The sequence below is a fragment of the Prinia subflava genome, chromosome 10 (genome assembly GCF_021018805.1).
Source record: "Prinia subflava isolate CZ2003 ecotype Zambia chromosome 10, Cam_Psub_1.2, whole genome shotgun sequence".
In the NCBI taxonomy this organism is placed as follows: Eukaryota; Metazoa; Chordata; class Aves; order Passeriformes; family Cisticolidae; genus Prinia; species Prinia subflava.
Window position 1 is genome coordinate 17094007 of NC_086256.1, and position 15862 is coordinate 17109868.

A 15862-nucleotide genomic window follows, 5' to 3' on the forward strand; every position below is an offset into this window, starting at 1 on the left:
AGCACCTGTGCCAGTATAACTGGTTTGTGTGGGACAAGGCTAGCTGGTATCTCCTGCTGTACCTGGCGTGGCTCTACCCTTTATAGGCATTATTTTCCTGTACTTACACGGGTGACAACTCATTGGAATGAGTTGTCTCTGCCTGACAGCCAATCTTGGCAGCTCCTCTCATGGCACTTACAAAACAGAAAAAAAAAAAATTCAAAACCCCCCCAAAAAACCCCACAAAACCAAAACCAAAAAACCAACAAAAACCAACAAGAAAAAGACAAGGTGTGGCAAAACCGACATCAAATTTTCTCTGAAATTTTAAAAAGTTTTAAACTCTATTATTTTTTTATAATTTTATTTTTATTCCGTCTTGTTACATTTACAAGCCATTCCTAGCACACACTCGGGAATCACACTGTAGCCCTACCCTAAGAGCCCCGGGAGAGTGGATGGTCGGAGCCCGCTCGGCAGGAGGAGGTGCCTGGGAAAATCACCCCGCGGGCCGCGGGGGAGGCTCGGCCCGACCTCCGGGCGAGGGCGGCCGGCGACAGGCCCGGCCCCGCCGGCGCGGCAGGAAACGCCCCTTCCTCCCTCCCCTGCGCTCCCCTCCGGCGCGGCGGGTCCGCCCGCTGGCAGGGCCTGCCAGGGAGCGCTAATTACCGGCGTTGCTCAACCCGCTACCGGCGCGGCGCGGCCCGTCCTGCCGGCGGCGCGGGGCCGGGCGGCGCCGCCCCCTCCCGGCATCCCTCGCTCGGCTGCTCGGCTCGGCTGCGCTCGGTCGGCGGCTCCGCGCTGCTCCTGCCATGGCCGCCTACAGCAAGTTCCTCACCGCGCGGCACTCCGCCATCGCCGGGGCCGCCGCCGCCTGCGCGCTGCTCTGCCTGCTCAGCAAGCGGCGGGCGGCCGCGCAGCACGGGTGAGCGCGGGGCCGGGCCGGGCCGCGGGGCGGGAGGGGCCGGGCGAGCCGCGGGGCCGGCGCCGGGAGGCCGAAGCTGCGGGAGCTGTGCTCGCCCTCACGGCCCTGGGCCCGGCGGAGGGGCGGCCGCGTCCCTGTGCGGCGCACGGAGCGCGGCCACCGCCGCCCTGTGCCCGGGAGGCGGCTCCTGGGCAAAGGAGTCACCCTGCTGCCTCCACGCCTTCCCCGGCGTGAGGTCGGTGCCGCTCTTGCGAGCATCCAGCCACCGCCGCCTTGTTACCCAGATTATATCGGCTTTGTTTATTTTCCAGACTAGGAACGAGTATGAACACTTGACTTCTAGGGGTGACCGTGTCTGCATAGGCAATTAATAGACTCAGCTGTTGTTTGAATGCTGCCGTGTGACAGTAAGAGACACGGGCAGCGATTTCAAAGGGGCCGAATCTGGTGATGTTCTCTATGAAGTTGCCTTACAGGTATATGGCATAGGGCGTGTGTACCTTACAGAGCACTGGTACCGTCAAGTGTGGCACATGAATATATCGCGGGCTCAGTCCTTTCACGGTTTTACTGTGTTTGTGATTGTAGGTTGTTGACCAGATGCTTAACACCTGGTATGTTGCGATATTACTGTTGGGTATCTTGTAGGTACTACAGAATTATACTGAAATGGACTTACTCAACAGACTTAAGTAATAACATACCTGAGATTAAGCAACGATCCAGTTTTTATTTTACCCAATTCCATACATGCACAATATCTGTAGGAGTTTCATGGGGTTAGGTAACTGTCGCACAACATGGCAGACATTGATACGCCGCTGACAAGCCATGCATTTGCCACCTTACATGGTTTTTTTTCGTAAGAGTTAAAACAAGATCCCAAACTATGGCTGTGAGCTACTCTTCTATCAAGCTCATAGGGAGGGGTGATTTTTTTCAAATATCTCTGACTAAGTTAGTGAAATACCACTTTAAAAAAGCAAAAAAGCTGTATGGAAGGGCACATAAACGGTGAGCTGAGATTTTCACATCTAATATTGTGGTATTTGTAAGAAATACTGGGCCATGCAGATGTTCTAGGGCACTTACGTGTTAAGTCAGACCAAGAGTTTTCTTCTGAAGTGAATCTCAATTGTCCACGCTTACCTTGCCCTGCCTTCATTGAGGAATGATCTTGGAGCACATAAACCAGGTTACATTCAGATTGGAGCACATCTTCAAACATAGATGCAGGTCCAGTGTAGTTTTGAAGTGCATTTAATGTATTCCCTCTGTTAGTAAATTCATTTGATAGAAACAGGCTAGAACTTGTCCAGAGTAATCTCCCTATACCTGAAATAGATATTATGTGGGTCCTGGGTTGTCCCCATTAAACTATTTTCCTTTCATGTGTTTTGATGTTGATCTGCAGGACCTGACAACGGCAATGCGTGCATTAGCTTGAGGGTCAGTGTGTGGAAAGTGTTAGCCTAAATACCAAAGAGTATTTGGAACGTGTCTTTCCTGTGTGGAGTTTCAATTTTGCTAGATATAGTGTTAAAAATCTGAGGTATTTATATATATTAGATGGACCAAACAAGATTAGTGGGAATTGGGAAGGGGAGATAACTTATGAATTGCATTCCAGCTAATTTAGCGTATGCATGGGCTTGTGAGAGCCTGACCTGATCTGTTCCTTTTCCTCTCTCTGTACTGCAGTCTTTCTGATACCTTATTCTTTACTTCTGTAATCTCTTTAGTCATTTTTGCACTCTTGAACTTACTAGAAATGCTGTTGCTAAAGTAAGTACCATGCTTGCAAACTTGATTTTTCGCTTATGTATATGTGTTATTTTACACTTTTGAGTCCCTCCACAGCTTAGGTCTTATTTACTGCTGGTACTGTATTGTGGCCGTGGATTCCAAACTCTAACATCCAACATTCGGTTGTTTCAATAATAGCTATGCTGCTGCTTGAATGCTATTGTGAGGATGGTTTTTGCCCACTGGTCTTCGTTCTTTTCTCCATGTTTTCCTGTGAGGCAAACCTTGCCAGGAGCCTTACAGAATGCTACCCATCAAGACTAGGCAGTAGGTAAGCTACATTGCCTATATCACCAGCCTAGACAAAAGCATCTGGTTATTACCATTGCCTCATCCTCCTTTAGTCTCATTAGTTCATGTACCATTCATTTCTTCATGCGTTGTTGCTAATGTAAATTATAGCATACTTTTGAAAAGTATTGTCATCGTGTCAAATCTTTACATTTTCAGCGTTCTCATGCTGGTGTATGATGCTGACATACAGTAACAAGTGCACAACCTTTGAAATCTGTAGGGCCTAGTGCATCCTTTAGCATCTGTTTTGTATTTCCCTGACTCTTTGGGAAGAGGAAGAAGTTGGGAGGGCATGGCTGTCCTAAATTTTTGTACTTACTTCTAGGGAGAAGAATTTCACTTGGCAATCTAGATAGTCTGGAAGAGGCCTGGTAGCGTATCTGCTGCTTGAGGTTAACTGGCTAAAATGTGAGGTGATTCAGTTTTGTGTGTGTGAATTCCTTTGTTAACCTTGGTGTATAATGCCTGAAAATGAGGTGTCATGTTAGTGTGAGGTGAATTTCAACTTCTTGAATTCTGGAAAGTGAAATTCTGGTTTTGAGCTGTGTAAGGGCAAAAGTAAATGTCGCAGACCTGAATATAACCAGCAAAATGCTGGGCTTAACATTCAGGTGAATGATTGAAGTGTTCTAGTGCAACTGTAAACTGTACCTGCAAAACTTCTTCATTCCTCACATAGTTTCAGAATACACACTTACACATACTTCGTGTTCAAAATAACATTTCACGTCTTCCTATTATTTCATGTGTTATGGAGTAACTGCCATTTTTCTGTTGGATTTTGTGTGCTTTTTAAGTTTTGCTGGAATGTCAGCAATAGGTCTGCTGCTGGTTGAACTTCGAAATTAAAATAACATACGGGTAGAGAAAAAGAAAGAAAATCTTCTCTTAGCAAATCAGATGTGTTCGAATATGTAACAAGAAAATTATGTGACAGGCTCTTTGTGTTGTATGTGTTCATTTTTATGTAGAATAACCAGTTACAGGTGTGATAGCAGAAAGGAGAGGTAGCAACTTTTACCTACTTTTCTGCTGTCAAACACTAGGGGCAAGGTTCAGTACAACTCCTATCGAGTAGTAATGTATGAATAATTAAGCTGTATGTGTTATGCCAAGCTGCCTTACTAGGTCAAAGATCACTTAATTAGTACTGCCTGGATTAGTCACAGATGTTCTGTAAGAGGTATTACACTGCTCATTGGTTTTACAGAACTGAGAGGTGGTTTTACTTGTAGTTTACAATGCATTATTACCACACTTTCTTGAAATCTTCCAAAGTAGAGTGATGTAGAGCTGTTTGCTTATAGTAACTTGTTAGTTTTCCATCTTATTTCCTTGGAGTAAAACATGGAGAAAAATACATTGGTTCTTTTTCCAAGTTGCTCTCAAAAAGTCTGTTTCCTTACAAAAGCTTCATGTTCTCTTGTGGGGGGAAGTTGTTATATCTAAATGCAATTATGACTTTGGTTGCAGTATTTGGGCTTTTTAGAGTCGTGAGAAGTTCTTTGAGAAACTACATTATCCTGGGTTTATAATAGAGAAAGATGTCTGTTTATTCTCTTTCCCTAATCCTGCCTCAAACAAGAAGCAACAGAATTCTTGCTTAAGATTTGGTTGCTTCAGAATTAAAACCTTAAGGAGTGTTACATGAAGGAGCTGAATATTTTTCATTATCCCTCTAATAAGAATTTTTCCTGAGTATCCATGTAGTTTAAAATAAAGTACTAATACAAGTAGGGAATGAGCTTGGCTTACTTTCAAAAAGAAGGTATTTAACCCATACAACTTTCTGCTGGCAGGAGGGACTGAAAGAAGTAATAGAAGTAGTTAGGGTAAAGAGTTTGAAACTGCAAGATTAGGGAAAGGGAATAAACAATTTAGAGTAATAGGAAGGCGTTTGTAGTGTATGGGAAGGTGACAAAATATTTTAGAATCTGCTCGTAGACACACTGGCCTTTCCTATCACCTAGCTACATTCATTAGAATCCAAGAAGATGCTTGGACGTGGACAAAATTTAATATAAACTGAACTTCTGAAACCGCTGTGATGGCATCCCACCTGTGAGGGAAAAAATGAATAAAGCAAGAATAATGCACGCTTGGGGCCTTAGAGGTTAGGCAAGCCTAAAGTGAGGGGGAAAGCTCATTGAGTGAAGTGCAGTTGCAGACAGTGTGTATCAAACAGGGTTTTGCACAGTTCATCCTGGGTGACACATAACCTCTGCTCCTGCCTGTCACTGTGCTCCCCAGCCATTGTTGCTGGCAGAGTGGCAGCACATGTCACTCACTCAGTGGATGTCACTGCTTGTGTCCTCAGCTGCACAGGCTGTGAACATGCAGTTTGGCAGTGACAGAAGTGCAGTCAGACAGTGATTGACAGAAGTGCAGTCACAGGTAACAGACACATGCCCAAGTGTTTGGAGGTGCTTTGAAACATAAAATAGGAGTTTAAATATAGCAAGTGGTAGTTGTAGCTTGTGATAAACGCCAATCACTCGTTGTTTTTGAAATTTATGAATATTTAATAAAGAATAAAAATTGGTTACAAAAAATATTAATACAATAATAAAAGTTTAAAAAAAGTTTTCAGAGACAGGACAAAGAATGAGACAACAAGAGCAAAGAAGGTAGCCCGGGCTTTTGTCCCCCCTCCCTCCCAGACAAAGGCTAGGAAGGAGAAGGGCCCCGAACAAAGAGAAGTCTTCTTTTTTAAGCCTTCAGTTTATGACTATTCATATCTTACGTAAAACGAGTAATTTTCAGCTGTTTCTTGTCACAAAAGTTTTCTGTTAATTAAAAGAACGCATGAGAGCATACGTCCTTGAGAAAGTTAGGTTCTGTGGATAAGAGGCCATAAATTCTTCTTCACTAGAAGGTTTAGAGGCCTCTGTAAGGTTTAGGGGCCTCTGTGAATGTTATCTCTGTGCTGAGGAATTTCTCTTCTTGAGCAAAAAAAAATATAACACTCATACACAGCTTCTATTGTACTATAACTTACTGTTAATTACAAAACTACATTCACTATATTATTCTAATGTTAATATAGTATAACTTTTCTATCTATCAGATTACATATAGTAAATATCTGCGTAGAGCCACATATACAATATGCCTTTTTCACAATCCCTCCTCTTTCTTGTTATAATACATTGGCTCGAGCGGATATTTACTGCTCTCTTGCATCCCTTCTATGTTTATTTTCTTCATAAATCAGTCTAGCTTTTTGGAGGGGGTCTTCTACTTTATTTTGTTTCCTTAATACCATAATCTTTTGCACCGTTTTTTTTGTTGTATCCATCTTTTGATCTAAGGTTACTAATTGCATACCTTGAACTACACTAGTGATTAATCTAATAAAACAAGGGATCAAGCAAGGAAAGAATATTAAACTAGCTGTAGCACATAAGAGGAAAAAGCCTTGTTTCTTTCACCATTCTACTCCTAACACATTATCTCACCAGCTGGTACTTAGCATGGATTCCCACTTCTGAACTGGTACATGGGTGATTTTTCTGATATCATTGATTATATCTAGGATAGTATCTCCATTATCATCTATTTTTAAACAACAATCTGATGTATTGAATTTTCCACAAACGCCCCCTTCTTCAGCTAATAGGTAATCTAGTGCTAATCTGTTTTGATACACAGCGGCTCTGATTTGAGTTTGTTGCCTGGATGTTAATTCCATTGCCAGACCAGTTTTGTTTGTTATTATTTCTACGACTGCTTGAAGCCTTATGATACAATTTAACATATAAATGGGAGTTCGATATCTCCAACTCCCGTCTTGTGCCCAGGTGGCTGGCCCTTACGTTTCCAGTATGCGTGCAGGGGGCCACTCATCCTCTCCCCAATTTTTTTATAATCTTCCAATTATATCTCTCTTGCTTCTTTTTAGATCTTTATAAACTAGTATCCCTAAGTGATCGCCTTCAGGTCCAGGCAAAAGAAAAAAATCCTGGTTGTATGACACCCAGAGTACAGCTCCCTTTCCACTTGTGGGGGGAGTTTTGGGCCAAATCCTTTGCTTTACTCTCAGTAATGTGGGTGAAACACATCTATTTGTCCCCTTTTGCACATTCACTTCCCCTTAAATTTTCCGCAATCCAATACTTTTTCCTATTGTGTATGCAGTTTCCCAGTTTGGAAGGGTTATAACAGTGACTGTTGATATGAGTGTGAGAAATAAAGAAGGAGCCTCGGTGTCTTTTCCATATACAGTTTTTGGTAACACCTGTAGCATGGCTGGGTCGACATCCCAAAAGGGAAGAGCCAGAAAATGAGTGACAGAACCAGGAGAGGTCCAGTATGGCTTATAGTCCCACCTCCCATGCCTATGGGGTTGCAGCCCACAGCAGGTGTATGTGATCTTCTCGGTGGCGATTATAGAGGCCAATCTGGTCTTGCCCTCTCCTCTATTGTCACTTTCTCTTAGCTAATTTCCAGGCAAATCGTTCTTGACACTCCTTAACCGTGGTCTCCCACTTTTCCTCAGCCACCTCTCGTTCAACAGGCACTAATAATTCCCATCTACACAACAAAGTTATTATTTTAGTTGTTTCAAATTCTGCTTGGATAGGGGGCTCAGGTGACACCCTACACTTCATGCAACGAGAGTGTCGTTTGGGTGAACTACAGTACCAATTTTTCCCACAGCTCAAACACATTTAAACCATCCAGCATGTCCAGTATTTGGGTGAATCAAACAGGGTATTTGGCTTGGCAATATATGAGGTTGTAATTCCCCCTCCTCTTTATATAAATCACAGGCTAAGGCAAAAACACAGGGGTTTTCTGTCCGAAACAATCTCGATCCTCCTGTCTGTGGTGGAAGTATTCCTCCCCATGGAGGGTACTGGAGGTGTCTTAAAGTTTTCTCAGGTGGTATTTGAAACCACTGATGCAAAACTCAGTCTAAGTTTTCAGTCAGGTGTGATCCTGCGTATGTTTCCTGGATCATGTGGATCTCCCCAGTTCATCACCTCTCATTCCCGTTTTAGGGTTAATTTCGTATCACCCGGTTCCGATGATATTGTCCACTCCTTAGGCTTTTCCACAGGTCCTTTGATTCTGCTGGCGTGGATCCACCCTCGTTCCCTGGTCCGGATCGCAGCCTCAGTGCCAGCAATACCTGAAAAGGACCTTCTCATTTTGGAGTTAGAGATATTAATCACAACAATTTTGATATGGTGCAATTTATAATTCCTTTGAATTGCATTTTGGCACACATAATCTATCTGTGTGTGCACCATATAGCTGACAGAAACGGCAGCATATTAAATTGATCATAGGTTTTAACAAAATCTTGGAATACAAGCTGTACAATGCTAAAATACTGTTATAAATATCACACCTAAGTTTTATAGGATAACTAAAAAAATGGTCCTGTCTTAGTCTGAAAGACAGGTATCTGCCACAGAAAAGCTGGAGCCACCCTTGTAATGAAGAATTCAAATTCTCTCCCTCTGAATTATTGTAATTTTGAAAATTAGGGGCCTCTCAGGCGAAGATCTGGGACTATAATAATAGTTCCTTTCTGGTGTGTATACACAGGTTAACAAACAACACCAACCCCAGCATTATTGACAAACAGAAGCAGAACTTAGGAACACTTCCCCAAGGACACCCTGGGGCTTCTGGGATTTCCCTCTTGGGGACAAAGATATTCATTCTCTTCTTAGACCCCAATGCTCAGAGGGGCCTAAGGTCAGGGGGGTCCTGGTACAGCTGCCTCACAGCTTCTGTTAGGGTTTTCTTACAAAGCCAGAGCTGCTGGGCCTGGGGTCCCCAAAGCTTGAATTAATTGTTGTAACACTTTTGATGTAAAGTGTGTTCCTCTGTCTGAATCTATTTTATTAACCATCTCACATCTTGGAATAATTTGTTTCAAAAGGGTTTTACTTACCACATTAGCAGTAGCCTTGGCAGTGGGAACTGCCTCCACTCAATGAGTTAAATGGTCTGTTATTACTAATATATATTTCCATCGTTGAACTTGAGGAAGTTCTGTAAAATCTACTTAGATACTTTGAAATGGTCTAAAGGCTAATTCCTTACCTTCCAGTGTAGTTCTCCTCATTATCTTTTTATTTTATCCTTTGACAAGTTATACATCTTTCAGTTATCTTCTCTGTTATCTTACAAATCTCAATGTATTTATAGTTTCTTAGGAAATAATCACACAAAGCTTGGGTACTTCAGTGAGTTTTCTGATGCATGTCTTTTAATATTTTTCTAGTAAGTACTTTATTAAGTAATTGCCTTCTATTAAGAAATTTCTGTTTCTTTGATTCATCTGGTTTACCTCTTATCTCCTTTAATTCTTTTTCCTCTGTTTCACTAAATTCTGGAATTTTCAATTTTCCTTATTTGGAGTTAATATTAACATGACCCTTTTAGCTTCATTCTCTGCTGCACCTTAGCTTCCTGGTCTGCCAAATTATTTCATCTTTTGGAGCCACTCTTATTTCTAATTTCACTTGTAATTCTCATCTTAACAAATTACTCCTTGTTCCTGGGACTAACTAAACATCTCCTATCTAAATTCTGGTATCTTTCTATATCACCACATCCCTGATGACAGGCAAAAGTCTTTTCTTGCTCCTGCACTCCATCACATCTTTACTTACACCATGCCTCTCTGAAATATCTACCAAACAAATTTTTCTTGCTTTTGTACCTTCCACAAATTCCAACTCTTCCTCCTGTCTGCATCTTTTAAAATATAACATAGACTAAGCAAATAATTCAGTGGACACTAATACTTCTCTTTCTTCACTCCTCCTCCTTCAACTTTCACACACATTCATTCATCAACTGTAAAAGAGACACTTAAAAAGCACTAAACACTGACTTCACATGGCCAAGCTCTCTCTCACCAAGTGAAAAACGCTTGAAAAAAAAAATGTTAGCACATCAAGCAGCAGTCATTTAAAAAAGCACAACTTCAGACATTGTTTCCTTTCCTCTCAAAAAAAACAAGTCCTTCCTAAAACATCCCAGAACACATGCACGCTGTCTGAATTTTACAGGCTACCTATTTAAAAGAAACTGAAGGCCAGCGCATGAGAAACACTGAAAAAATCTTTAAAACTTCTATGACCCGAGTCTCTCGGTCATAAGGAAAAGGGCAGCTGCGGGCGCTGATAAGCGAGCTGGAGGAGGGGCGGGCAGGGAGCTGCGCGTCCCACGCGCGGCTCGGCGCCGCCGCCTCCACCGGGCAGCCCCTCTGCCATGGCACGGCTGTGCGGCCGCCCGTCTCCCTTTCTTCCTGAGATGATCTGCATTGACTGCGGTTTCCAAGGGAACGGCTTCCCCAACAGGGAGTGGGGAGCTCTGGAGGACTGATCACTGATTTTTTGGTCCTCCAAGGACGGGGCATGGGCGGGGTCTGCCACCGGAATTCCCGAAGGGGAAGCAATTTCCGGTCTCCTCCATGCGGCCGCGCTTTCCGCATGGCCCACGCTGGCGGGTCCAGCCGCCTCCGGCAGTCAACGCCCAGCACCACCGGAGCTGGAATCGCTACTGAGGCAGCTAGGGACCGGACCAACCCGCCACACGCCGACAGCGGAGGAACCGCCGCCGGGAAGGGGGGAAGGGGGAAGGGGGAGCCCGCTGCCCCGCCGCCACCGCCGCGAACGGGAGGGGGGTGAGGGGGAACCCGCCGCCGCCGCTGGGGGGGGGAGGAGAAGGAACTAGCCGCCCTGCCGCCGCCGTGCCGCAAGCGGAGGGGGGCTCGCCGCCGCTGGGGGGGGAGGGGAGAGGGAAAAGCCCCCCCCCCTCGCGCCGCAAGCGGAGGGGGATTCACCGCCGCTGCTGGGGGGAGGAGGGAGGGGAACCGGCCGCTCTGCCGCCACCGCCGCCGTGGGGGGGGGGACCCTCCAGGGTCGGCTAAGCCACCACGCGGCCACCCCCCCGCGTGGCTCATGGCGACCGTACTCGCCGCTTCCAACAAAAGCAAGGCAGTGGCGGCAACGCTCAGCGCTGCTAAAACAAACTAACAAACAAACAAAATACTGGGAATGAGGCTGAAAAAGCCTTTGCGGGAAAATAGCGAGAGGGACCGGGGTGGGGGCCGGGTACCGACTGAGCCGCCGCTGCGAACAGCGAGGGGGGGGAGGGGAGAAACCGGCTGGGCTGCCGCTGCGAACAGCGGACTCTTGCCTGGGATGGAAACTGGGGCAGAAACAAGCGACAAGCCAGAACCTGGGGCAAGCACTGGGACTGAGACAGGCACCAACACCGGAGCCGGCAGTGCAACTCCCAGGGGACGATCCTAGGGTGGTATCTCTGTCGATGATTTCTCCCCACTGGACTTCTATCCCTTTTCTTTCAAAATTTTCTCTATTCTACCCATCCCTGTCTCTGTTCACCTTCCCTTTTACCCCCACAAAAACTACTTTTCTCCTTTCTCCCACACTATTTCTTAATACAATTTACCTTCTCTGAGGAACTATAATAAAGCTTAAAATAAAATAAAAATCTACACTATCTATACTTTCATTCGTCCACATTCACTCCACTCTATTTTTCACTTAATCTCACACACTACAAAACAATCACAACTACAAGGTACCTTTTACTTTCCACACACTTTTACACTCTTTAACCTGGCCAGACAATGCCCTTCACAAAACCCTCAATCTGACAGTGTTGGGGGGTTCTCCCTTCCCAACCTCAGGTGCTCTTGGGTTTATTTCCTAGATTCTGCAGAATTTAACATAACCCTGGATGTCTCGGAATTGCTTCCTCCAATCCAGCTGGTTATCAACCCGGGCAGACAATGCCCTTCACCAAACCCTCAATCTGACAGTGTTGGGGGGTTCTCCCTTCCCAACCTCAGGTGCTCTTGGGTTTATTTCCTAGATTCTGCAGAATTTAACATAACCCTGGATGTCTCGGAATTGCTTCCTCCAATCCAGCTGGTTATCAACCCGGGCAGACAATGCCCTTCACCAAACCCTCAATCTGACAGTGTTGGGGGGTTCTCCCTTCCCAACCCCAGGTGCTCTTGGGTTTATTTCATAGATTCTGCAGAATTTAACATAACCCTGGATGTCTCGGAATTGCTTCCTCCAATCCAGCTGGTTATCAACCCTGGGTGCTCTTGGAATAATTCCTCAATCCAGCTGATTATTATTATTATTATTATCATAATAATAAACAACAAACCTGGGTGTTCTTGGAATAATTTCCTCAATCCAGCTGATTATTATTATTATTATAATTATAATAATAAACAACAAACCTGGGTGTTCTTGGAATACTTTCCTCAATCCCAGCAAAAGTTTTTTAGGGTCCCCTTTTTCACACACTTCACCTTTTTCCCTGGGGGGGGTTTCTCTCACTCCTTTTTACCATTCACTTTCGTCCCCGTACTGGCCGTCTCCCTCGCGGGACAACGGAACCGCAGCGTAGGGGACTCCGCACTCGCTTGGAAGGTCTGGGTGTTACCCCAGCCCGCCTCTCAGTCACACACACTTTCAGCCCCCGTTCCGCGCCAAACGCCGCCACCCCCAGTCCCAGCAATTCTTACCACTCCGTTGTTCTTGGGTCTTTATTCTTCGTGCACACTTTGATGTTAGGAGCTGGTTACCGCGGTTTTTAGGGAATTCTTTCCCTTCTCTTTGCCTTATTGTCTCCCTTTGTCCTTGGATCTTACCCCTTTCTGGGGTACTCTGCGAGGACCAGAGCCGGGGCCGCCTAATGCAGGCGGGACGCGTCTCCCTGGTCTCTAATCCTCCCACAGCACCCGCAGTGGGGTATTTTAAACCGACCTCTGCTACCAAATTGTGATAAACGCCAATCACTCGTTGTTTTTGAAATTTATGAATATTTAATAAAGAATAAAAATTGGTTACAAAAAATATTAATACAATAATAAAAGTTTAAAAAAAGTTTTCAGAGACAGGACAAAGAATGAGACAACAAGAGCAAAGAAGGTAGCCCGGGCTTTTGTCCCCCCTCCCTCCCAGACAAAGGCTAGGAAGGAGAAGGGCCCCGAACAAAGAGAAGTCTTCTTTTTTAAGCCTTCAGTTTATGACTATTCATATCTTACGTAAAACGAGTAATTTTCAGCTGTTTCTTGTCACAAAAGTTTTCTGTTAATTAAAAGAACGCATGAGAGCATACGTCCTTGAGAAAGTTAGGTTCTGTGGATAAGAGGCCATAAATTCTTCTTCACTAGAAGGTTTAGAGGCCTCTGTAAGGTTTAGGGGCCTCTGTGAATGTTATCTCTGTGCTGAGGAATTTCTCTTCTTGAGCAAAAAAAAATATAACACTCATACACAGCTTCTATTGTACTATAACTTACTGTTAATTACAAAACTACATTCACTATATTATTCTAATGTTAATATAGTATAACTTTTCTATCTATCAGATTACATATAGTAAATATCTGCGTAGAGCCACATATACAATATGCCTTTTTCACAAGCTTGAAACAGATGGTGCATTTTTATTCCATTTGTGTGTATTTAGGATGTTCTTCTCTCTTGTTAGTTTGTGTAGTTTCTCTAGATGCTGAATATGTTTGGGTGGGTTTTGCCGGTGTACTTCAAATGGAGGGACTGTTCTAGTTGTCATGGCTGTTTGACAGGAAGGGTGAAATTATATTGCTGCAGATTAATAGACTGCTTTTGTATATGTAAAAGCCTTAAAGGGAACCTGTGTTACTTGGAGGAAAGGGGGCAGGTAACAAAAACATCTTTATGCTAACTACATTGAAGTAAATTTATCCAGGATGTGAATGTGACTGTCCAGTCTACTGCCTGCAGTAAGTGCATTAGTGTTGAAGGAAAAAAAAAAAAAAAAAAAAAAAAAAAAAAAAAAAAAGACTAAATCTACAGATGTGATTACTAGAAAATAAATCAAAAATGCAATCTTGTAGGAAAACCTGCCTGGGGCTCAGGAAACCTGTCTTCACCTGGAGGGTATGGAGACAGGAGAAACCAGATGACTCAGCCATAATCCTAGCATTTAGACTGCCTTTGTTTGGGGCCTGGCTAGCTAATTAGTGGTTTCTTTCTTAATTAAGTTGCATAAAATGCTTGCTGTCTAAGGCAAAATGTAGTGTAAGTGTGTGTAACAGTGTAAAACTTATTAATTTTTGAGGAAACTAGCTAGAAATCTTTTTCCGCTGTTATCCATGAGGGAGATCTGCAGCCACAGCTCAGGCCCAAGCACAGCCTAAGTCAAAATTAATAGTGCTGAGCTTTTTCTTATATGTAGGATATGTTATTGAGGTGCATTCTTCTACTGAAACTTAGAATTTCCTCTCCAACCGTTCTGCTTTGTTATCTTCTTCTCAATGGTTTGTAGAAACCTTTTGAGCTTTAGCAATGCAGAGCTCCTGTTTGCAGTAACATGGCTCTCTGTGACCTTCTCAGACTCCCCTGCTTGCTTGCCTGAATACATTCCCCTCACATTATTTTTGGTTATGCTGCAACTAGCCACCAATGTAGAGCCAAGAAAGTTGTGTTCTTGGTTTCTGTGTGTGCTCTGAGTGTGCTGTGTAAATGGGCATGCTTTTGGACTGTGCCCAGGCTTCTGAGTAAGGCTGCTGCCCTTGACCTGAAATAACTGTACTGTTGCTCTCTACCCCTCTGTATGAGATATGCACTATGAAACTCTGCCTGCCAGTGAGCTACATCAGACTTTTCTCACTATAGCTGTAATGTCTGCACACTGTTGCATTGCATCTTTAGTCATTTGAATTTTATTCTGTCTCAGTAGTATCTTGACTCCAAAACTAACCTGAAAACTGCACAAATAATCATGAACTATTGCAAAATTGTTTATTTTGTATGATTTTTGGAAGCTGTGAAAATTGCTCAGTGCCATTCCAACATGTAAAGTCTGCATGATACAAAGATTGCCTAGAGGTAACAACTCTTAAAAATGCTACACTTAATCCTGAACCAGATATTCTTTCTTTGCACTGTGTTGAGCAGAAGCAAGTTGTCCTAACCCTGCTGAAGGAGGGTGGCGTGACTTGAAATTTGTAGGATTTTTTTTTTTCAGTTAAGACAATGTAACATTTTCAAGCCCTTCTTCATTATATGTCATTAAACAGTAAGTCTTGCTTATCACACTTTTCATCTGCAAATCCCTGTTATGCTTAGCTCAGTGTAGATTGCTTCCTCTGGACTTTGTTCTGGATGGAGACAGGTATTTCTAAAGACAGTAATCCTTTAACTTTTTCCTGTTTGCTATTAAATACCACAGAAGCAGTATGCCTGAGACCTTTCAGTATGAAGACTCAGGCCTCTTGAAGTCTTTTCGCAGTTTCTCAAATCACTTTCTTCTTCAGCAGTGTTGAGAATGATTCTGTTTGAGTAACCAGCATTGTCGCATGTTTCTTTAGAGAGAATAGCCTCACTGGTATGTAAATAGTCAAAAGAGCGTGTGCTCTGACCAATACTTATTTGGAGACTGGAATTGCATGATTTCTCCCTCCCCTGTACTATGATACTGCCCTTGAAGTTGGATCAGCTGTCAAATGCCTGTACAGAGTCCTGAAACTCTATTAGTTTCTTTAAAATGTCTTGCTGGTTTGAGCTGATCATTTTTCTCAGGGTAGGAGAAAGGGGTTTTGTTGTATTGCCTCCTGTCTACTGGGTAATTACTTGCCTATTTATTTCTCTTTAAAGAGTTGCCATTCAGTTACCATGCATGTATGAATGACAAGCTTGGTGTAGTTGTGTCATCCCAGGTACTGCTGACACCTTTCTCTGCTTTTTACATCTATGTTTGCTGTAAAAGCCCAGGGCAGTTAAATAATGGATAGCAGGCTAAATCTGAGATGCTGCTTTTCCTGAAACTTCCTCAGGTGATGTGTGTTCCTTTATA

The 15862-nt window shown here is 43.7% G+C and overlaps 1 protein-coding gene across 2 annotated transcripts in view; it reads left to right on the forward strand.

Moving 5' to 3' along the window:
• Positions 1 to 244: 244 nt before the first annotated feature.
• ABCD3 (ATP binding cassette subfamily D member 3) overlaps positions 245 to 15862 on the forward strand; it is a 36149-nt gene continuing 20531 nt past the window's right edge. Inside the window, exon 1 of one of the 2 annotated variants that reach the window (XM_063407546.1) lies at positions 245 to 907. In XM_063407546.1, the coding sequence (XP_063263616.1) occupies positions 795 to 907 (113 nt within the window). In that variant the 5' untranslated portion in view covers positions 245 to 794. The remainder of the gene's footprint in view (positions 908 to 15862) is intronic. The other variant, XM_063407545.1, reaches the window with a different exon arrangement.